Source organism: Pleurodeles waltl, chromosome 4_2 (assembly GCF_031143425.1).
Source record: "Pleurodeles waltl isolate 20211129_DDA chromosome 4_2, aPleWal1.hap1.20221129, whole genome shotgun sequence".
NCBI lineage: Eukaryota > Metazoa > Chordata > Amphibia > Caudata > Salamandridae > Pleurodeles > Pleurodeles waltl.
Window position 1 is genome coordinate 774,796,051 of NC_090443.1, and position 24,724 is coordinate 774,820,774.

General features: G+C 40.2%; 2 protein-coding genes across 2 annotated transcripts in view; one reads left to right on the forward strand and one right to left on the reverse strand.

Moving 5' to 3' along the window:
* LRRC53 (leucine rich repeat containing 53) overlaps nucleotides 1–12,138 on the forward strand; it is a 179,678-nt gene extending 167,540 nt beyond the window's left edge. Inside the window, exons 8-9 of the mRNA XM_069233133.1 lie at nucleotides 4,394–4,755; nucleotides 12,020–12,138. Coding sequence (XP_069089234.1) covers nucleotides 4,394–4,755; nucleotides 12,020–12,138 — 481 coding nt within the window. The remainder of the gene's footprint in view (nucleotides 1–4,393; nucleotides 4,756–12,019) is intronic.
* Nucleotides 1–24,724, reverse strand: part of TNNI3K (TNNI3 interacting kinase) — a 2,589,932-nt gene that overhangs the window by 395,429 nt on the left and 2,169,779 nt on the right. The window lies entirely within an intron of this gene.

A 24,724-nucleotide genomic window follows, 5' to 3' on the forward strand; every position in this document is an offset into this window, starting at 1 on the left:
GGCATGGTTTACATACTTGTCTTGCCTTTCCTTCCAGATGTATGTGTTGTATATGTGCGATTTGGTGTGTGTCTTCAATGTATGCGATGTGTTTTTGTAGCAGCATGAGTTGTGTGGGTGAGTTGTACTATGGACTTGTTGTGATGTTTTGTGTTGGTGTTATGTGGCATTGTGTGGCAGTGGTGTATGTGTTATGATACATCTGTGATGTACTTTGTGTTTTGGGTGGACACGGCATGTGATGTGACATGTTGTTTGGCAGTGTTATTGTTTGTATTGGTTGTGTGCTGTTGTTACGTGTTGGTGGCAGTATGTGTTTTCCTTTGGAGGTGTGAGCTGTGCCTCTCTGCCAATATGTTTGTGTGGTTGTGATGGTGTTGTGGTTATGTGATTGGGTGGTGTTGTGTGTGGATGTCTAACAGTGGCGGTAGTGTGTGTGTGTGTGGTGTGTGTATGACATGTAAATGTTGGAGGTGGTGTGTGTTGTTTGTGCGTATGTATGTAGATTTGTTTGTATGTTGGTACAGGTGTATGTTTACGTGTGGACGTGGCTAGCCGTGGCTGGGTTGTGTGTTGTGTGTGGGTGTGTACTAATGGCCTTCCCACCAGTGTGTGCTAGGTGTGTATACTTACCGGCATTGTCTTCATCGCTTTCGCTGGTTCTGGAGTTGTATGGCCAGCAGGAGCAGTGTGAAGACTTCCAGTTCAGGTTCCATGGCGGCTGCTGACGTGTCTGTGTTCCTAAAGGTGAGTGTCTCTTTTTATGTTGGTCATTTCCACCAGCATTTTTGTGGTGGTGAGACCACCCTGGAGATCCTGGCAGTGTCCTGGGTCGTGATATGTTCAGCAGAAACATGGTCCCTGGCAGCCTGGAGATGTCTACCACCGGCTGCAGCAGTCCACCCACACTGGCAGTACTGTCAGTGTTTTGGCTGTGTTCTGTTGGGAACACTGCCATTGTCATATTATGGCAGTCTTCTCCACCGGTTCAGTGGCGGTGCACCCACCATCACCACCGTGGCGGTCCACGGACTGCCAAACTTGTAATGAGAGCCAGAATGTTGACTGTAGATAGCGTTTCTTAATGTTACTGGCAACTACTATAGAAATTAGCAAGTCTAACAGCAAGTTATATTCTAATCTACTGTCCAGCTGGATTATTGTTCATGATGTGTATGATTTATATGGATAGAAATGAATAAGAGGATTCCCGGCAAAAATGTGCAGACACAAACTAAAAATAATGTTTTGCTTATGTGTGAAGAATTTGGGAACGAGTGTAATATGGAACCGCCATGTTCAGTGATGTGCTTTCAAATAAGTGGTAATCATGTTAATTTTTCACAAATAATTAGACCTTAGGGAAACGAGCTGATTAGTGTGCTTCCATAACCTACTTCACAAAATATACATGCCAGTGATCAAAAAGGAAAAAATTCCAAACAGCAACTTTTTTATCTCATGAAAATAAACTCAAGCACGTTGACCAATTTGCTGACAGGTACCAATTGTATACAATGTTTGCTATACCACAAATTGGAGGCCAAGGGAGTGCAAAAGTGTTTTTAAATAATTAAAATTAAAGCAATTAACACAAAGAAATAACGGGAAGGGCTTAGACAAAAAGCCATAATTTAAAAGAGAGTGAGAGCACTAGGCTTTCACATTTACTTGTATTATGTTTGAATAGCTGCGGAATGCATTTTTCTTTTTTTTACAGACGTTAACCTAGGTCAGGATTGTGAAATGTTACAACTTTCAATGACGCAAATGTGCCGAGAAGATGACAATAGAAAATGTTAGATTTTGACATTCCCAGAGGCTTTGTTTTCATAGAATATAATACTATATTAAAATGTTTACTTTAATTTCCGAAGAATGTTTTCATATTAACAATTGACTTGTTAGCTAGAATGGGTGACAGGCCTGTGAACAAATAGAGCGATGTAAAGGCCTAACCGTGAACTGTACTTTTTTTTTATAGTAAGCAAATGGTGTGAACTCTCCTGAGTTTGTAGAAAATGCTTCAGTTGAATATGGATATCTGCAGGTAATTGTCTTTTGTTTGCTTAGATGATGGAAGCTTTTGTGCTCCCATTAAGACACCGCAAGCTAAATGGATGAGCTGACTGAAAAGAGAAACAACTTTTGTCTCGTGGTCAGATATTAATCCTTATATAAATGAGTCTTTCTAGACAAACAATCTTAGATCACTCTTTGCAGCCCCTTTCTAGACTCTCTGCAGAACCCTTTGCAGGCACTTCTCAGATTTATTCTCAGAGACCGTTCTTTATCATAAGTTTTACCTTGATTAATTAATTTGAGATTTGATACTAAAGCTTCATGCGTTCACCACTCTATTTAGAGCTCTTTATGGTTTCTAACTGATGCTTTTTCCTAATTCCTCAATCTTAGAATAGGGACTATTCCTTTATGGCACACACAAAAATGCTATTGCTCTTTTTTATCATTTAAGATTGCCTTGATTGATGTAATTGAACTAATAAGATTTAATATTGATTCTGCTAGTAAAGATTTCAGATTTTGAGACTTTAATACATCTATGAAACTCACACGAACTCTCATCATTGACTACCCAAAAATTAAATTGAAGCTGTAATTACTAGTTAATTTGCTTTGCAGCCCCTTTATAATTCTCACTTATCTCTAAGGTCTGTACAACAACGGGGACTGCTGATTTGATGAGTGTAGGAAAGTCCTCCTTTTTGCCTTTGTCACCCCCACACTTTGTGGACAGAGACTGGTGGTTACTGACTCTTGGCTGTGCCCTGGGTACTGCTTATCAGTCCCAGGGCCAGTGCTCTGTGTAAAGTAGATATGCAAATTAGGCTAATGAAAATTGGCAGTATCAACCTATCTATAAGTCCCTAGAATATGGTCAGGCATGTAGGTTTAGGGACCCCTGCATAAGTAGTGCTCCCACAGGTCCACTGCTGAGGTGACCAGTGCCATTGTAAAGGCAGGCCTGCCTTGCTGGCTGCTTTTAAACTAAAGTTATATGCAAATTCGACTTTGGAGTTAAAAGTACTTTCAAAGTCTTAAACTACTGTATTCTTTCAAATAAATGACCCTTAAGGTGTGCCCTGTGTGTCCGTAGGGTTGGATGCAATGTAACTATAACCAGGGACCTTATAAACATTTTTTTTAAAGCCCTGGTGAGGTAAAACGGCCAAATTATTTTTTCCCTCACTATAATGAATGGCCTCCATAGGCTAAAATGGGGAGACTTTATGTTAATTACCAAAGTCCCCATAAGAGACAGATACCTTGAGTTTGGTATCTAATTAATTGTTATAATAAATCCCACAACTTGCCATTGTTAGATTCAATATAACTATCTCTGGTGAAGAGTTTTAAAACTCTACCTGAAAGTTGCCAACTTCAGCTCTGTAGTGCCCTTCTTTGATTGGTCAGCCTCTGGCAGCCTGGCCAGGCTGCCTTGATGAGGTGTGAAGTGGCCTGGGCTGAATACAAAGGATGTGCCTGGGGGAGGAGGTCTGCCTCATTAAATGGTGAAACAGGATGGGGGAGAGCAGCCAAACTGATCTTCAAAGGCATGGAAGGACATTTGGAGCAGTTCAGTTTCTCCCCATTTCCTGGAACCCCAGCCAAATAGGTGCCCTCTTGATGAGATTAGGAGTGGGGTGTGTTTAAGATTTTTAGCCACGCCAGTGGGTGGGCTCAGCCAGGTCTAACCTTCACAAATCATTTTCAGCTGGATTTTTGAAGAATGTTGTTCCCTGGGATTGATTTTTGTCACACTTCCCAGGAAGTGGTCATCCAAGGTGGAAGTGGCTTGTCTGTGATTGGACAGCCGGGCCCCCTTGCTTTTCACCCCAGGATCAAGGATAAATATGGCAGAGCTGCACCCACACTGGAGTTCCCTACAAGGAAGGACATCAGAAGAAGAACGACTGCCGTGCTGGAGCCCTGACTTGCACCTGGACACTGCACTCCGAAGTACTGCACCAACTGGGCACTTGGGCTTCACCACTAAAAGGACTTTGCCTGGCTTCAACTGATTCAAGAAGGGACTCCCTGCTTGCTACAGGTGAAAAATAAATAGCTTACCAGAGTCCCCTGCAGCACATCCTGAAGAAACGGACCAGCTGACCACTCTCCAGTGGTCATTTTGGAGTTTGAGCCAGGTGCATTCTGGGAGTTGGAGTTCTAACCCTCAAGGAACAACTCAGAGCTTCTGGAACCTTGGGGTGAGCTGTGGACTCCAACGGACCTTCATAGACCTACTGGAAGAAGATCTTGATGTTTGGAGAAGATTGGAGAACTTTTGGTAAAAAGCTCCATAAAGGGACCGACTCGCCGTTGAGAGTTAAGCCGGCTTATGTTGACCGCGACATGGCTTGACTTGCAGATTCGTCCCTCTGAAAAGCTCCAGAGCCCCAGACTTCAGCGGGGGGTCCTGCCTGGAAAGGTATTCCTATGACGTCGACTCAAAATCAACTTGCTGTGGAGGGTCATCCGACGTCGGAGAGAAAAAGTTGACCAGGACTTCCCGCACAGCGTATCCGAGGAGGGCTCCAGAGACATCAGATCAGGATTCAGCTTCGACCCGGATGAAGATTTTTGTTCCAAAAATTCGTCTAAGTCAGAACGTAGAAATCTTCACCAAGGTCTCCTGCGACGTGTATCCAAAGAGGGCTCCAAGGAGGTCGGATCAGATGGGTGACTTTGTCCCACAGAAGAAAACCTTCAAGAAAACAACTAAGTCTGAAGGTAAACTTTTGACTGGGGCCTCCTGCTTGCTGTAGCCAAGCAGGGCTCCATCACGGTCGGGCTGAAACTTTGACTTTGCCCCCGTCAAGGCACGACCAGATGACCAGATTGGTGCTTTTGGCTTCTATGCGCTAGAAAACAGTTATTTTTTAAGATAAAAATATTTCCTATTTTTATTAATTGGTTTTGGATTTTTAAACTGGTACCTGTGTTTTATTTTATGACTGTTTTGTGAAACTTGAATGCTTTACACACTTTGCCTCCTAAGCTAAGCCTTGTTGCTCAATGCCAAGCTACCTAGGGTTTAGCTGGGGTTCATTTACTGAGACCTAACTGAACCTAGTGGGGGTTAATGGCCCATTGCTAAGTGTAGGTATTTACCTGTTGTTAGAAATGGGGTCTTTGGTTGGCAGTCAGGTTGTCCCCTGTCCAAGCAAGGACTCTCACTCTAGTCAGGGCAAAGGAGAAACACACCCGGTTAACCCCTGCTCAACCCCTTGGTAGCTTGGCACGAGCAGATAAGCTTAATCCAGTGGGAATATGTAAAGTATTTCTACCAACACACACAGGAATATTGTGAAACACTACAAAATGGACACCATGCAGGTTTAGAGAATTAGTAAATATTTATCTATATAAACCAAGACCCAATACAATAAAAATCCACCATACACAACTACAAATTTGACTTTAGCAATTACAAACACCAAAATAGTGCCTAGAGGCACAACTGCTGCAATCTGATATTAAAGCGGCGTAATTTCACACAATGCGACGCCACTGACGGCTTTTACGGAGTCATATGGACCCGCAGGTACAGTACCTTAGCAAAATGTGTGGAAAACAGGCTGGTGCCAGGAGTCCTGAAGTAAGTGAACTTGCCAAGTCTAGTTGGTAGTTTAAAAACTGCCACATAGACACTGCAGTAGCATGTTTACAGGGCTACTCATGTGGGTGGCACAATCGCTGCTGCAGGCCCACTATTAGCATTTGATTTACAGGTCCTTGGCACCTCTAGTACACTTTACTGGGGACTTAAAAATAAATCAAATATGCTAATTATGGAAAAGTCAATTACACATACTAGTCAGCAGTGGTAAAGTGCCCAGAGTAACAAAAGCAGCAAAAACAGAGTCAAGCACACAGCAATAACCTGGGAAGTAGAGGTAAAAAGTTAGGGGAGACCACCCAAGGATGCCATGTCTCATACCTGCCCTTACCAATAATCCACTTTCCATCAATGAGTTGGTAAGATTATGCCTTAAACCAATTATTTATTTAGAGGTCTCTGTTCCACCGAAGTAGGTAGCAAGAGGACAGTTTAAGTACTGAGAAAGAGAAGCTGTAGTAATTGAAAATTGCCCTGAGATAGATAGATCCCATGTCCCATTGCTCAAAGCCAGAGTTTGAAGATTGATTAAGTGTGGTTTTCTGAGTTGGTTGCAGAATTGGAGGCATTCGTATCAAAAGGGTTATGTGTCAAATTTGACTCCTGGTTATTGAGGTTTTATTCAAGTATTGATGTTGGTGGATGTGTGTTGAATTAATTATTGAAGATTATCAATTGCTGATACTTATGCACTTTTGTCAAAGAAGATAAAGAGGTTATCGGACTAAGAAGTAGTCTAAGATGCAGGGATGGATTAGAAAGATTTGATTTATTTGTTTTCTTGTCTGCTAATGATTTGTAATGCAGGCTGTCAGACGTTGTCGACTGCACTCTTGAGAAAGGGATAGTAACAATTTGTTGTGGTTGAACTACTGTTGATGCACACAGGTGACACTGCATTGATTCAGGAAATTTCCCGCTGGTCGAGATTTCATTCGTGTGTGCCAAAATCCTTTTGATTGAGAAAAGTCAGAAAGTCTGAATATTGCTGTTGTTGAATCATTCATTTTGTTTTCTTCAGAGATGAATGGATTGATTTAGATGCTGGCAGGACTCCTGTCGTCCCTCCGTGGCAGCATTTGCATGTACTCCATCAAGCTAATGGATTCCCAACCACCCTATTTAGGAGTCTGCCGGCTGATGGTCCATCCTCATTGACAGTGTTTTTTGTCATGTAAGAGGAGCACCACCGGCGATGCAGAGTACTCCTCTACTGCCTAACATTACCCCATCGCCAACAGGGTAGCAGGATTGTACCAAGCACATTTAGAAATCCTAGTTGTGCTGGCATTGTCCTAGCAGTGGATTCCTGATCGGATGGGATTCCTTTGCGGGATGCGTACAACACTGCACTATGCCTAGGGCTTTTGAATTGATGTTAGCATCACATACCTGATGTGTTTTGGCTAGTTGTTTTCACCTGCATAGCACACTATAAAACACAATACATTTTAGACCATGATCCTTTGTCATTCCACCACAACGCAACATTTTCCTGCTGAATTCTTGTCACAGATTTCAGATGTTTTCTGCTCACTCTGTTTCTTGTTCTTTTGTCTTATTTTTGGGCTTTAACTTGTGGAATCACAAAATCATTTAATTTAATTACCTTATAATAGCAGGGAGAATTGTCAGTCATGGTGGATGAAATTATTAGAGTAGTGCCACAGTTGTTTGGAGACCAAGTACAAAATACAACTATAGCATAGAAAAGGCAAATGTGGCCCAGAATAGCTCACAGTGAATGCTGTAGCAAACATTCCATGCACACAGGAGGAAATTTATGAAGAGTTGGAATGACCTGCAAGGAACAGTGTGTTCCCTGGCCTCCAAGCATCACCTCGAGGCCCAGAGGACTGGTGGTGGTTCTCCCAGCCCCCCTTAAAATTATATCCCTGGGAGGAGAAGGTCTTGCAAATACTACATGAAGAAGGCTTGACAGGAATCACTGGTGGAGTGGAGACTGGTATGTAACTAAACCTAAGTACCATTTTAGCTTTTAATTTACCTGTTGATAATATATGTTTCACCTTTTTCATTCATATAAACCTAGAAATATTGTTTTTTATTATTTTGCTTTACAGTGGGGATTTGTAGCATTCTTGTTGTTTCTCTTAATATGTAAACACTGCACTATGCCTAGGGCTTTTGAATTGATGTTAGCATCACATACCTGATGTGTTTTGGCTAGTTGTTTTCACCTGCATAGCACACTATAAAACACAATACATTTTAGACCATGATCCTTTGTCATTCCACCACAACGCAACATTTTCCTGCTGAATTCTTGTCACAGATTTCAGATGTTTTCTGCTCACTCTGTTTCTTGTTAATTTTGTCTTATTTTTGGGCTTTAACTTGTGGAATCACAAAATCATTTAATTTAATTACCTTATAATAGCAGGGAGAATTGTCAGTCATGGTGGATGAAATTATTAGAGTAGTGCCACAGTTGTTTGGAGACCAAGTACAAAATACAACTATAGCATAGAAAAGGCAAATGTGGCCTAGAATAGCTCACAGTGAATGCTGTAGCAAACATTCCATGCACACAGGAGGAAATTTATGAAGAGTTGGAATGACCTGCAAGGAACAGTGTGTTCCCTGGCCTCCAAGCATCACCTCGAGGCCCAGAGGACTGGTGGTGGTTCTCCCAGCCCCCCTTAAAATTATATCCCTGGGAGGAGAAGGTCTTGCAAATACTACATGAAGAAGGCTTGACAGGAATCACTGGTGGAGTGGAGACTGGTATGTAACTAAACCTAAGTACCATTTTAGCTTTTAATTTACCTGTTGATAATATATGTTTCACCTTTTTCATTCATATAAACCTAGAAATATTGTTTTTTATTATTTTGCTTTACAGTGGGGATTTGTAGCATTCTTGTTGTTTCTCTTAATATGTAAAATGTTTTGTCAATATGAGTTTTTCCCCATGTTTCACATTTCATCTTTCCTTGTTTGTTTATATGAATTTATTCAGATTCAGTTTAAGTTAAGATCACAGGTTTGAATCTCCATCAAATTTGACAACATGTTATGGTGCAAGTAAGTTTGTCTATACTTATAACACATTTCTCATATATGTCCTGTATTGAAATTCCAGCTTATTTCTACTGCATATGTTTACCAGGTAAATTTCACTTTCAAATTTGCAAGAGTTGTTACATTTTAATTGGAATGACTACAACTACCTTGATGCCTTATTTTTGGTTTGTTCAACTAATATTGCAATGTTATTGTGATCAATCTCTCTTATCTTCCATTTTCTCATATATGTTAAAGGTAAAGTGTAATGTGTTTACCAATCTCTATTGAATGCTATGTTGTGAAATGTGATGTTGTTTAATTGTGTATGTTCTCATGTTCATGACATTTCATCGATTTAATGGTATCTGTCTCACTTGTTATCTTTAAATGTTTAATGAATGCTATTTTGTATGCTGAATATACTTTTTTTTTAAACAAATGTACTTTTCAATGTTCATGTGATGACTAATGCTATTTACCCTACAAAGTTGTTTAATTCTCAGCTCATTAGCCTGTTAGGCCTTTGAATTCTTTTGACATGTTTAATCTTTATTGTGTTTTGTTGAAGGTTTGGTATACTTATGTATACTTTAGAATTTTATTTGCATTACAGAACATCATTTTAAATGTTTTTGAAGTATTTCTGTGTGTAATTAAAACTGTTATGTAACTTGTCAAACAACTGAAAGGTATTAAAATTATATGAATTGTCTTTTAACTTTTAGGTTGCCTCAATTTTTCCATCAAACTCATTTGATGTATAATCCAGGATCCTAATTATTTTTTTAATTAAATTAATCATAAGTCCAACACCTAGAGTACATGGACCACAATCTGCCACAACACCAGAGGATACCTCCACCCCAGATTAGGAACAAGTCTTTAGTGAGGATTCTAGTCCAGAAAGTCCGTATGATGAGGAGGAGACTGGTCCTTCTGGCCTGCCTGGGCTGACAGCTCCAGTGAGTGTCACTCGGCCCACACCTACACCTCCCATCCCAGCTGTTGTAACACCTCAATCCCTAGATATCTCCACTTCCTATGTCCAAAGGGACATCACACCAATCTTGTGCAGCTCAGTCTTGGCTGCTGTTGATCCAACACCACCACTACCTCCAGTTCAGCCAGGATCCAAAGGGATGGGGCACACTGACGCAAGGACACAGGATAGTGGGGGTAGGGTATGTGGGAGGGAATCTGTGGGCCATCAAACTGAGGCCATTGGGTTCACTGTCACCCAAGTCTTGGGAGCTATCAATCAGTCCCAGGACCTCACAGAGCTCTGGGAGATGAAGCAGTTGCAGAGAAAGCACTATTTCCAGATGGAAAACGTAAACTCAGATTTGGGCTCCTTGACTGTGGTGCGGGAGGATTGTTTTAACAATATGTGCAGGGCTTTTCCACTATTATCTTCCCCTGTCTCTGGTCCAACAACATCGTGACCAACTACATCTGCCTCAGCCACAGACAGGGAGAACCTGCCACAAGAGGAAATACCTGCACCCACCTTAGTCCCTGCAACTGTGGATTCACCAGTCATATTTAGGAGGGGACCTTCACCTTGACCAGCAGAAGAGGATGGCAAGCATAAAAATCTCCCTTCACACTGGCAAAATCTTCATTTGTAGGAATCTGTATGAAGCTATTGATGTGTCTCATCATTGAAGAAAGTACGTCTTGTAGCACACTACTGAAAGTTGGTTGTGACATTCCACCAGATACTGCAACAGTGTATTGGAATGATCCTATGCCCTCAAAATGGAGTACTGCCATTATTTTCACTATTGGTGTTATTGATGTGGGATACCTATTGTGAGGCAGAAGATCTGGCTCCAGCTGATGACATAGATGAATTATAGTTTGACTGTTTAATCTGGATTTTTTTATTATGTCTTGTTCTTTCATGGTGGCAAGGTCTAGAAAAGATCTTGAGACCATTGTTTTCTTGCTCTCCCTGGGTTCATTTTTTTAAAATTGAAGGTTAAAAAAATGTTAATTTTAGAAAATATTTTTTTTTTTATAAAACACAACATTTATGTATGTTTCAAAGAGATTTTTTAGAGCATAATTTTGCAAATTTTTGTGATTTTATTTATATTTCATGTTTGACATGTATATTTATTAAAAAGAAGAATTGCATCAATTAGACATTTTAACTTAATTAATTGCACATTGTATTCATTTTTTTAATTCCATCAAAGGAGGTGTAAAGAAAACTGAGCACATTCCACATTTTACCACAGTGATGCACAAAATAAAAAAAAATTCCCAAACCAAGGAAATACCTACCATCATGTAAGTGTGTAAAAACTAGGCACCATTTTGAGTGGTGGTGACGCACTATGTAACAATTTAAAATGGCAGATGCCGTGAGACCATTTGCAATTAGACGGAAGTTGGCAGAAGTTAACTGGATAGTGGGTGTGAGACTCCACTACAGATACAGCCATAGGCTAATGTGTGTGAGAGCAATATACAAAAGGCAATGGAAGTGTACGCTTCCTTTTAGGGTTTTGCATGTCGCGTAGATGTACTTGGGGTACGAAAAAAAGCTCACTTGCCTTCTAACAGTGCCAACACCTACTCAACTTTTGCTGTTGTTTACTGACTCTGGGGCTACAGTGCCTGGTAAATCAGGGAACGGGGCCCTAAACATTTCACCAGACGAGCTGGAGATTCTGGCAGATGAGGTCCTCTCCCTGTACAGCAAGCTGCATGGCTCACCAGAGGAACATGTACATGTTTAAAATGGCAATTTAATTATGAGTAACGTTAATTGTTTGAAACACAGACTAGAATGTCCCATTCAGTTTGTGAGTGAAGTGTAATGATTGAAATGAAGTTTCTATTTATATTTAATAAGATAGAAGTTATGGTGTGTAATTTTAAACACATTTTAAATATACTACACCACAACATTAGTATGTGTTGTGTGTTTGGTGCTATAACATTTATTTGGTGTGCATATCTTTTAAATAATTTTGATTAAAAAAATGAAAACAATGTTCATTCAAACATGAACATCTATTTATTATCACATTTCACAAATAACTATATTTATATACCAGAACATTTTTAAATTTAGAAATGTTGACAAATGACTCAGCCTTGATGATGTAATTGACCAGGATTAGTAAAATAGGACATACCAAGAGATAAGGTTACTCAGTAGCTTACTAAAAAGTTGTGTTTTGTTTGGTAAAAAACTAAGAAAAATGACAAAAATATGCTGTTTTAATGTATCAGAATGTTTGTTACTGATTTCTCAAATTTGTGTTGGATAAAAACATAAATAAATAAAGGTCAGTGAAATGTTTTGCTCTTTTTATTTTTGTTTCCATACAGGTAAACTCTTATCAGAAAAAGGAGATGTGGAAGGTCATCACCAAGAAGGTGCAGATCCTGGCAATCTACAGACAGAGTACCATCCACTGCTGAGCATCATCCACTGCTGGAAACAATAGAAGGACCTAAGATGCTGGACCAAAAAGTCCAGGTCGGTCAGTCCTCTCAAAATGAAAATAGTGTGTGCCCCTCCCTGACCCCCTTAATGGCCCACACAGTGGCCTATCTTCACCCTGATGGGGATTTGCAGGCCAGACAGCAGCATGAAGAGGCTAAGTTTACTTTTAAATTTTCATTTCAAATAACTAATATTTGTTACAGCAACAAACGTTGGCTTCAACATTAAGGGTGACACATGACCAATATACAAGAAGTGTTCTTGAAGGTGTAAGTTTTGCAGAAGGTATAGCATTGATGTGGGTTTTGCAATGATTTTTTAAAAAGGATACAATTATATTTCTGTTCACTAACAAATGACTGCTTTGAGCAGACACATGCCAGCTTGAAAAAATGTAACATTATTTTGTGACATTTTATAAGGGATAGTTGTACCAAACTGGACCAAATGTTCTTTTAATTTCAGGTGTGATGTTCCTTCACAATTGTGAAGGTTGTTACATTCCCGATATTACAAGTAAAATAGCATCAAATGCAATTATAATACAGTGGATGTTTCAAAAATCACAATTGTGAGTTAGCATTTTGAACAATCAGTGTTAAACATGAGCTGAAATTACCAAAACATCAGAATAAATAGATACAAAATATATTATTAAGATATTAAAGTATGTTTAATTAACAAAAAAATTCAATTTATGTTAACTGTGACAATTTTGCATGCTGGCTTATTCATTCACAAATATGCATGTAAGCCAGTCTGTTTTCAGAAACATTTATTTTATAGGCATCATTGTTTCTAAAAAAAACCTGACAGGAATGTGAACACATTTGTGACAGGGTAACACATAGCAAAAGCACATTACTTCAATGTTCTTTGTTAAAAGCAGATGCAATATCAATAATGGTGAAAAATAGATTCCTTAAAGGGACTTTTACAGATGAATGTTCTGTCACAAGCAAAATAGATATTTTGTCATATTTATACCAATGGCAATATTTTATAATGCACTTGGAATATGAGGGAGGGAAATTCTGTCACGTATATGTGGAGTTTCCAATCTGCAAAAATCTAAATTAACTTTTCAAATATTTAAATGCATAAAAATTAAAATGTTCAAAAGTGTACTTGCATTTTGAATATCCTCTTTTAAAAAAAAAATAGTAATAATCAATGTGTGTTAGATTTTACTGTAATGTTATACCAATATTTGACTAACCTGCAATATAATTGAATGACGATATTTCAGAGAACAACTTTTACATTTTTCTTTCAAACTGTACTAAACTGGATTGAAAATGTGTCAATCCTATGAATTTACTAATGCTGTGAAGTATTTTAAAAACATTTTTTTTAGATTCTTCCAATGGCATGAGTAAATAGTGGCTAATATGTTTATAAGCAACTTCAATACAGAATAGAATTCTTTTTTTAACTTGCAAAAAAATACTTGAGTCAATTAAAATAAGTGTTACCATTGTGAAACAGCCCAAAAAATAAGACAGCTTTTCAATGTATCCAATATGTTGTTTCAATACAGTAAATATAGACACACATTGATTTATATTTTTATTTTTCTAAATTAAATGTCTAATCATACAATGTGCAAAGTATTTTTTGTTTCATCTAAAACTTTGGTAACATATGTTCACTATTCAAACCAACAAATCTGAAACATTCGGAAGTGTAAAACTGTTCAAGGAAATAATCGTAAATAGATGAGGAAAATTAAATTGAATTACATGCAAGAGATAATGATGTACATAAACCTATGTTTAAAGGCCTTGAACCAGGTAAAATTAAAAAAATAGGAAATGTTTTGATAGAAAACGTCATGATCAGTTATATTTACACAGATACAATAATACTATGGTATATATCTTTAGAACATCTTCAAGGGCAGGCGAAGGAGACATTGGCCAAAAAGACAGGGAAGCAGCTAAGCACTATGTTTCGGTTAAAGAAACATCAGACACCGATTCACACAGTGGCATGGAGGGTGAGAGGACTGGAGCAGAGGCCACTACATTTCCATCATCATCAGAGGCCTCCACAAGTGACCAGTCCCTATTGGTGGTGGACCCTACTGGAACCTTTGACATCCTTGTCTACCCCCCAGAGCCACATCTCTACCCTCCCTCCTGCTCCCTCCAGTTGGCCAAACCCACTCCACTAAAGGGGCTTGTGTGTCCTTTGCCACAGGCACCTCACCCCCTGCTCCTGTCACCCTGGCAGTGCAGAGTGAGGAGGCTATTGGCCTGTTACGCAGCATCCCTGTAGGCAAGACTGCTGTAGAAAATGGCATCCAGGGGCTCAGCTGCCAAATGCAACAAATAGTTACATTCCTGGATACCATTCACAGTTCAATGGCTGCCATTCAGAGATCACTTGCAAAAATAGCAGCCTCCTCAATCACCACAGCCTCCCAACCAGCCCAACCTTCTGCTCCAAATCAGATCCCTTTCTCAAGCCAAATCCCAACCCTATACCAATCCCAAGCACACTCTCTTCTTTGCTGGCACCCTCTCCAACAGAGACAAGGAGCACAATCACACACACATGAATATAAACACACAAAGAATCACAAACAAACACACAAACAACTTACACGCACTATTGACACTACACCCACAAGCACCACAAGCACCACCACACCCACAACCACTACCACCACAAGTACCACAACCACCACCACACCCACAAGCACCACAACACCCACAACCACAACACCCACAATCACACCCACAACCACCACACCAACCACCACAACAACAAACTCCACCAAACAACACCAACCAGAGCCAAACGCTCACACTCACTTGAATATCACACTCCACCAAAACAACACATATCCAAACATACATAAAAAACACCAGACCCACATGCAAGGGCTAAACATACAGACGCAACCACATCACCCACTCCAGCTCCCACTACCTCAACCATCCAATCCTCTCCCACCACTCCAACCCTTACTTTTCCATCCCAATTCCTATTTTACCTTGCCTTGACCCCTTCCAATCCTAAACCCACCTCTTCAAAGAAAAAGCCTTGAGGTGTCTGCTATGTGCCCAAACGATTTCCCTTCCTGAGGAGGTTACCATTAGACTATGTGTAGGAAGCAAGTTCTGGGCAACAAAGCCCCAAGCTAGAGTATTTTAAAACCATTATTTTCTTGATTGTTTGTTATTTTACCAAATAAATTGTCTAAGAGAAGTATCTTATTTGTGATTAAACACTTTTACTTTCACGTTTATCCTACCATTATTATTCATGTACAATTCATTGTTTTTTTTAAAAATGGTATTGATTCAAATGTGAGATACATGTTCTTACTTATATTTATAACAGTAAATGCTAAATATTTTTGATATGACCTATTTGTAAAGTCCAAACATTAAAAGAGAATCAAATGTAATGGACATTAAAATTATTTTGGTGCAAGCATTCACCATGATAATGGACACATGCCAAAAAATGCAATTGATATTTTTGTTTTTAAGTGTTAATACAGCCATGCTTACTTTTACTTAATAAGTGAAAAGAACGCACATCTGCATTGAACCTTAAATTTAAATTTAAATTACATTTAATAAAATACAGAAAACATACTGGACAAGGGGAAATATAACATAAATAAATAAAACATGATTTAAGTTTAGAACTAACATTGATTTGACTTAAAACAAACACCTTGCCTAGTGCTTGTTAAATTTAAAGTATTCAAAAAATGTGTTAGGTATATGTTTATAATTTATTGGTTTACAATAAATAATTGAACACACCTGTATGAAAACATTATGGGGGTCATTCTGACCCTGGCGGTCCGAGACCGCCAGGGCAAAAATGACTAAAGCACCGCCAACAGGCTGGCGGTGCTTTTTTCCCTATTCTGACCGCGGCGGTACCGCCGCGGTCGCACCGCCGGGGCCGGCGGTTTCCCGCCGTTTATGCCCCGGCGGGGATAATCTGCCAGGGCAGCGCTGCAAGCAGCGCTACCCTGGGGATTATGACCCCCTTACCGCCAGCCTGTTTCTGGCAGTTTGCACCGCCAGGAAGAGGCTGGCGGTAAGGGGTGTCCTGGGGCCCCGGCCAGCTTTTCACTGTCTGCATAGCAGACAGTGAAAAGCGCGATGGGTGCAACTGCACCCGTCGCAAGGCCGCAACACCGCCGGCTCCATTAGGAACCGGCTCCTGTGTTGCGGCCTCATTCCCGCCGGCCCAGCGGGAATGTCGGAATGGGGGCAGCGTGAGTGCGGCCGCATTGGCAGCCGCATGGCGGTTTCCACCTGGCGGGCGGCAGTAGCCACCCGCCAAGGTCGGAATGACCCCCTATGTACTTTGATTTATGTCAACTTTTGTGGAAGTGTCCATTATCGTAATGGAAGCTTGTACATATTTTGCAAAAAATAAATAAACGTTAATACAGCAGTATTTCTTTAAATATCTTAAACAACAACATTACACAAATATGCAGTACACATTAGTAAAAAATTAATTGCAGGAGATATTTGGAAATGCACTGGTCCAGAGCAAATGTAAACAAACAATTCAAAAGAAAACAAGGGAAATAAAAAGCTTACCTTCGATTAGGGTGGCGAGGGGGTTGATTTGCTTTGTCGTCAAGTAGCAGCTGCAAAGGAAAGAGTTGGACGATCGGGTTCATGATGGAAATTGAAGTGCAAAAGGGAAAAAGGTATGTGTCTACACTATATCCCTTCAAAACCACCAACTCATGTGTTGAGGTTTACCTGCCACAGTTATGTTGATGGAAAGGCACATTGTGATTGGCCCAGTGGTAATATTGTCTGTACTCCCTCTGACAACAGCTTTTGCCTGTGACATCATTGACGCAGGTGGAATCTTCTGGTGGAGATGGAAGGACTTGGACAGACTATCGTCCATGAACCTGCTAGGATTTATATTGAGTGGGCGGACTGACTGCTAGGCGGACAGATTAACCAACAGTGATTGGTCCAATTCAGATGGACATGTTGAACGCCTCAATATCCAGAGGCTTGGTTCCGGATCAATGGAAGCACGCTGTGGTTAAACCACTATTAAAGAAGGCGTCCCTAGATATGGCAGATCTAAAGAACTACAGACCGATATCTCTACTACCGACACTGGCCAAAATTCTAGATAAGCATATTAATACCCAACTTTCCACCTTTCAGGAAACACACAACTGTCTTCATCCCACACAAACGGGCTTTAGACCCTGGCACAGTACAGAAACTGCATTGATTGCAATTATGGAAGAGGCAAGGAAAGCCATGGATCTTGGCCAGACAACTGCAGTCATACTTTTGGATTTGAGTGCAGCCTTTGACACTGTTGACCATCAAGTGCTGAGGATAAGGATGAGGAATACAGGAATAGAAGGGCAAGCTCATGCATGGCTGACCTCCTTTCTGGAGGGTAGAACTTTCCAGGTCCTTGATAGATCTTATTATTCAGATAAGCTCTTTTCCAGCTGCGGTGTCCCCCAGGGTTCGTCGCTTAGCCCCACGCTTTTTAATATATATATGTCTCCCCTGGCGGACTTAATAGAATCTTTTAGCCTATCTATGGTATCTTATGCGGATGACACCCAATTGCTAGTATCCTTCGCAGATAACACCAATACGGATGGCTCCTCTTTGACTTCTTGTTTACAGGCAGTTACAGGTTGGATGATGGACAGCAGACTTCAACTTAATGGGGACAAGACAGAACTTATGATCCTGGGATATGACCTAGGCCCGAATAAGTCACTCATGTGCCCTAGTGCTCTAGCTGACTTCCCACCACGAAGAAATCCATTAAGAGCTTAGGGATATGGCTGGATCCCTGGCTAACGTTGGATCAGCATGCCAAGCATATATCGGCTTCCTGTTTTGGCATGTTGAGACTTCTGAGGAAGGTGTTTACAATCCTTCCCTTTCTGGCAAAACAACTTATCATCCAAGCCACCATTCTTTCGAGACTTGACTATTGTAATGGCATATTTCTTGGCTCGCCACTTTATGTGATAAAGAAGCTGCAGCATGTACAAAATGCAGCCGCATGTCTTCTGTTAGACATCCCTAGACATGTATTGGCAAAACCAGCATTAGTCTCCCTGCACTGGTTGCCAGTCGAACAGAGGATCAAATTTAAAGCTCTATGCTGCATTCACAGGTCCCTACCCAATTGTGGGCCACCGATCCTAAGAGCCCTCGCATCTTTCTATAGGCCGAATAGGACGCTCAGATCAACCTCTTTAGCTTTGGCCTCCCTACCAAGATTTAAAAAAGTTTGATGGGGTGGGTCCATGATGTCCTAAATAGGGGCCAAACTGTGGAATTCCCTTCCTCTTAGGCTCCGGCTTACAAGCCAGGAACTCAGCTTCCGTAAGGAACTCAACACTTGGCTGTTTTAGAATTGACTGTCCTTCATGTTAACCTTGATCTCCTGATTTGGTCCACTAGCGCTGGGAAGCCTCAGGGCAGTCATGTGCTTTACAAATTGCATAACATAAATGACAAGTGACAGCAGGACCAGATCCACCAAGATTAAAATCAGGCCCAAGGGCTTTTGTTTTAGGTTGTATAGACTAGAAGAATTGTAGCTTTGTGTGAATATGTAACAGAGGGTGAGCTGTTGCAAGGAGCAGGTTGTCGAGTCATTTTGTGCTGTTCTGGTATTGGTCAGTTGGTGTGAAATGCCTCACTGAGATTCTTTGAGCTGTGCAAAGAGCTGTGCAATGATTGGTTGGTTAGTTTACAGAGCTGCACCAAGACTGTGAGAACGACTTGCTGAAAATTGACATATATGACACAGAATCAAAACATTGAGGATTTATAATATATTGTTTTCATCTGTTAATTTAAATTTGAAATCATGACATTTTTCTAAGCTACTAGATGTTTAATTAGAGGTGATGTGTCTATTGCAGTACAGGAGGGTGAAGAAGCACCTCCTGAGGGTATGTGTACTTATGATATGTTTATTGAGGAAGTGGTTACATACATGTTTATGGCTTTGCTAATGGTACAAAACTACTGACAAAGAGTGTCCATTGCGCTTTCCTAGATGCAGTAGATTTAATTTGAGAATTCTAGACAGACTACGAGAAAACTTTGTGACATGAAGCCTCATTCCAGCCCTACACAATTTGAACAATAAATGCCTGGAAGAAGAGAGCTTGTATGAGAAATAGAAACAAATACCAGAGATGAACAAAGAGAGGTATGAGAAACTATATGGGATCAGCAATAACAGAGTTGGAGAAAGAATACAGTGAAAGGAACTAGATTATCTCTTGTCATTACCAATGAAAAATCTGAGAAACATGGAAATTGAAAAGCCCAAAATCAAGAAGGAATAAGATGAAAAAGGTAGTGAAAAGAAATTTGATTTTAATAGTTTTCACGAGCCGAGATATTGGATGAATTATTGGCTGGAGGTCCACCACCATATGTGGCTCCTGTGACAAATACTGAGGGTATTACAACTAATAATGTGACAGTGGCTACCTCCCCTATTGATCCACATGCTTCTGAGATTGAAAGAGCATTACAAATTACTTAGCCTGTTGTGACACAGCCTGTTGTACAACTTGTTATACCAAATAATATGCCAGCCTAAGTTGAGACTGTACATGCAGTGATGCCTACAGGTGCTAATGCTTCTATTGTGACTGTATCAATACATGATGCTACGGTTATCAAAGCACAGCCAGTACAGATTTGCACACCAAATGCACCAATTAATATTGTCTCAAACGCAGTAGCTGAAGGAGCAGTTGATAAAGCGCCAGCTACAGGGTGTGTCCTTACTTCACAGAATTTGCAGATTGTTGTGTGGACACCATCACAGGCTATTTAATCATTAAGGGAAGGGGGGTATTGTCTTTATGACACAGACAACACAAGGTGAAACCAATTTGTTTAAAGATGGGAATTTCCCCCCATGGTTTGAGGAAGCAGACAGAAGCAGTGCAAAAACAGAATACAAAAAGCCCAGGTACTAGTGAAAGTGTGGAAAGAGAGAGATCACTAAATGTCATGAGTTTAAAAATAGAAATGGAGGGAATAAACACAAGATGTTTGGATTCAGAAAATGTGACTCAATACCATGAAAATAGCTGATTTATTTGTGTAGAGAAATTACTAGGCAAGCTGCAACTGTACATGACAAATTGACTGAATTGGCAAATAAATATTAAGTTGATCTCTCAAAAAGCATCCCATTGCAGAAAGGTTTTAGAGTATATTTGGATGATGAATCAGTTGAGACAATGTGTTCTTCAGGAATGCAATTGCACATTATTAAATTAGTAGAACACATTCACAGATGAAGTGAGTTTGAGAAATTAGAAAACAAATGGGCAAAGAAACATGAAAATAAAAATAAGCCAGTAGGGGAGGGCGAAGTAAAGAGAAAACCACCCCCAAGTCCTCCAGATGATGGAGAGACTTCAGCTTATCAATTAAGAGAACTACCACATGAAGAATATGTTCACGTGCCTTGGAGTAAGGGAGATCTTGCAGTATTTATGAACAATTTCCCCAAGTTGAGAGAAACCCCACGTAGTGGTTACAGGTTGAACAATTTGTTAATATTTCAAAACTGTTGTGGACTGATTCTAATACATTTTTTGACATTGTTGATCCAAATGATTTGTGGCCTGAACATCAAATTGTTGTACATTGGCCAAACTCAGAGCCACTGAGCCATTCTCACACTAATGCACCATCACATACTGTGATGGATATGTACAATGAGGGATTACTTTCCTGAAAGGGGGAGTTCCTCTAAATGATTAGGATGATGTGAGGTTGAACAGGATTCAGCAGGAAGTTAAAGAGTCAGTGCATGAATATTATAAGAAGTTATTGAAAGCATCCCAACCACATACAGGTCAAACACATCTTTAGCTGAATGATATGGGATTCTTCTTTTCATAGTTTGTTCTTGATTTAGAAATGAGATCAGTCAGCAAATACAGCAGAATGTGATGTGTTGGCAGACAAAACATTTGATGAGATTCTGAAATATGCAAAGTATTGTACTAATGAACAGGAGATGAAACAGAAGAGGCTTACGGAGAAGTTCATGCTAGCACAGACAAAGATGGCACAAAATGTTTTTCAAAATTAATCGGTTACAGAGAATGTTGGTGCAATGAAAGGTGTCAGTTTTCAGAATTGCATGTAATGAGTTGGTTCATATTCAGGTGTAGATGTTGCAGCATTGAAGAAATTACTCTTTGTCACTTCTGTAACAAGATTAGGCATTGGAAGAGGGAGTATAGGCTGAATCCAGATAGAATGAGTGCATTTAATTAAATGCGAGGAGGGAATCAGATGCAAAGGAAGAATGTACCTGTTCAACGAATGCAAGTGCCAATGTAATCTCTAGTTCCAATGTTGCAGGTCCCACAAGCCCAGATGGTCCACAGAATGTGGTAAATCCTAAACTCAACATGATTCAGATGCCCTACATAGATCAGAATACATCTCAGGCACTGAACTAGAACACGTTTCAGCAGTTTTAGCTCCAATTATTTCCAATGACGGTGTCTGAGTGGGAAGAAGATTGCATAATTGGTGCAGTCTTAGAAGTAGACCAGAGGATAGTTTATAGAGAATGAGTTAAAACGCCACCAAGTGCCATTTTTTATTGACACTGGTGCTACCCGTTTAAATGTTAGAAAAATGGAGGCCCCAGACCTACCTCTCTCGGGAAAGAAGATTAAACTTGTAGGAGTTACAAATAAACAACCACATTACCCCAGAGACAGTTGCAGGAATAACACCAATAACTGATGATATGTTGAAGAAAAAGGATCTTGAGGGAAAAAGTCAGGAGTCCTTACAACTTACCGATAATGTGCTTTACAGAAGCCCAATGAGAAGTTCAGAATAGTGCAGTATATCTGAAAGATCAACAATATTGTTATCCCATGTTGCCCTTTGGCACTGAATCCAGCCACTATACTTTATCAGATTTGGTGCACAGCAGAATAGTTCACTGCTGTGGATCTTGGTGAGGCTTTCATTTAGACTGAAATGCATGAGGACAGCCAGTTCCTATTCTCATTTGTATTTTGCGAGAAACTTTTGGCATGGTGCTGCGTCCCAAAACGGTTCACAGAAAGTCCTTCAATTTCAAATTAGATTCTGAAGAAAAATCTTGAGTCATTGAAAATGCCTTGAATTCAGATGTGATGAAATATTTGATGACCTGCTTCTGGCATCAAGCACAAGAGAAGCTTGTAAGCACAATACCATTGTGCTCCTTAATCACCTAGCTGGGAATGGACATAAAGCATTCTCTAGCACGTTGCAATATTGTCAAAAAGAAGTCCAATATTGAACATATATTACTGAAAAGGGAACAAGAAAAGTGTTATAAGAAAGAGTTGAAGCCATCCTGAGGATGGGTCCTTCTAGAACGCAAAGAGGAGTCAGAATGTTTTGGGGATTGGTTGGCTACTAAACTCTTCCCTAGGCTAATTCTTTACTGAGGCTGACACACAAAGATGTGCCTGATCCACTTCCATGAGAAAACAAGTGCATGAAAGCTTTCCTAGAGCTCAGAGAAAGTTTCTGCTGTGCGCCAGCCCTAGGAATGCCAGATTACAGTAAGAAGTTTACTTTGTTTGTTACAGTGAGAGGCAGGGCTATGCTTTCTCAGTGCTTACTCAGATGCATGGTGACAAAAGGAGGCCAGTGGCCTATTTTTCTATTACTCTTGACCCCGTTGTTGCAGGGCTGTCTGGTTATTGAAATCAGTGCTGGCTGTGAGTACAAGTATCGAGAGGTGTGAAATCATAGAGATGGGACATGCTTTAACTCTTATGGTCCCTCACTTTGTAGAAATTCTGCTTACCAAAACCAAAACCCAATACGTGACTAATTCCCGAGTTACCAAATATGAGCAGCAAATCCTCACGTCTGAAAATGTGATGTTAAAGCGTTGCCAAGTTTTGAATCTCAGTACCTTACTACCATTGCCTGCAAGTGATGTATCTTATGATTTTGAACATAGCTGCCTTGATGTTACAAATCTAGGGACCAAGCCAAGGCCAACATAACATTTGAGCCTTTCTTTTATACATAGTGTATGTTTTTTGGAGATGACTCACATTTGAGAACAAATGATGGTTTGGTTCACTGAGAGCAGCTTATGCTGTCTGCATGATCCAAAACATTGCGGAAGCATACTGGCTTTAAGGTATTACCTCAGTACAAGATGACTATATTTATAGATAGTCCATATGGCTTTGGTGTGGTCCACGGGCAGTTATGGTTACAAAGAGGTTTCATGACATCATCTGGTTCACCAGTCAGGCATGGTGAGCATGTGAAGAGAATGCTAGAGGCTTTGCAGATCCCAGCTGAAATACCTGTTGTTAAATGTGCAGCTCACAGGAGTGACAATGTTTATTTCACAGTGGGAAATAGATACGCTGAAGAAGTTGCATGTTATTGTTCAATTGTGGCACAAACATTTAATGGAATATTCACAGATGAATCTCAAGAGGACACTGTCTTTTCTATGTTGACATCTAAAGCTGACACAGGGGTAGAACTAAAACATTTGCAGGAAAATGTCACAGAAGCAGAACAGCAGGGTTCGATCAAAGTAGTATGTGGAAGGGATGCATATGACATTTGGATTTCCGCAGATGGAAGACTAGTGTTGCCAGAGAGGTTATTATATTCCATGACACGACATTTCAATTGCCCCGCACACGTAGAAAGGGATGCAATTGTAAGATCCTTTAGATAGAACAGGTTTAACTCCAGATTTAGGACGCATGCAGGAGATTTGTGTCACTGTTGTGTAACATGTCAACAGATGAATGTAGAGAAACAAACACCAGTTACACTGGGTCATGTTGGGAGATCAGGTGGTCTCTGCAATAGGATGCAGATGAACTTCATTGAAATGCCTGTTTGTAATGGGGTGAGATACATCATGGTTACAGTGTGCATTTTCTCTAGATGGGTAGAAACCTACACAACAAGGAGGAATGATAGTCTCACTGTAGCAAAATTATTGTTAAGAGAGTTAGCACGGAGGTATAGAATGTTGGTTTCTCTGGAATTAGAACGAGAGACTCACTTTAACAATATGATCCTTATGATGTTGTGTGCCACATTACAAGTGGAGCACGAACTACATTGCAGCTATTGACCAGAATCTTCTGGAATAGTTGAGCAGCTAAATTGGACAATAAAGTCCCCATTGGCTAAAGTATGTGCATGCATTTGACTGCAATGGCCTGATGCTTTGCTTTTGGTGTTGATGAGCCTTTGAAGTACACCTGACAGGAAGATAGGTTTATCTCTGCATGAAATTCTGATGGGAAGATCCATGAGACTACCTGCTGTGCCTCAAATGAACTTCTGAACATACAGATGACATTGTACTTAATTACTGCAAAGGATTAATTGACATGGTGTGTTCTGTTTCTCAGCAGGTTGAAGCTGTCACTGCAAATCTGCATTAAGAGCTGTGCCATAACCTCAGCCCCGCGGACTGAGTGCTTATAAAGAAGTACTTGAGAAAGTACTATCTGGAGCCAAGGTGGAAAGGCCCCTACCAGGTGA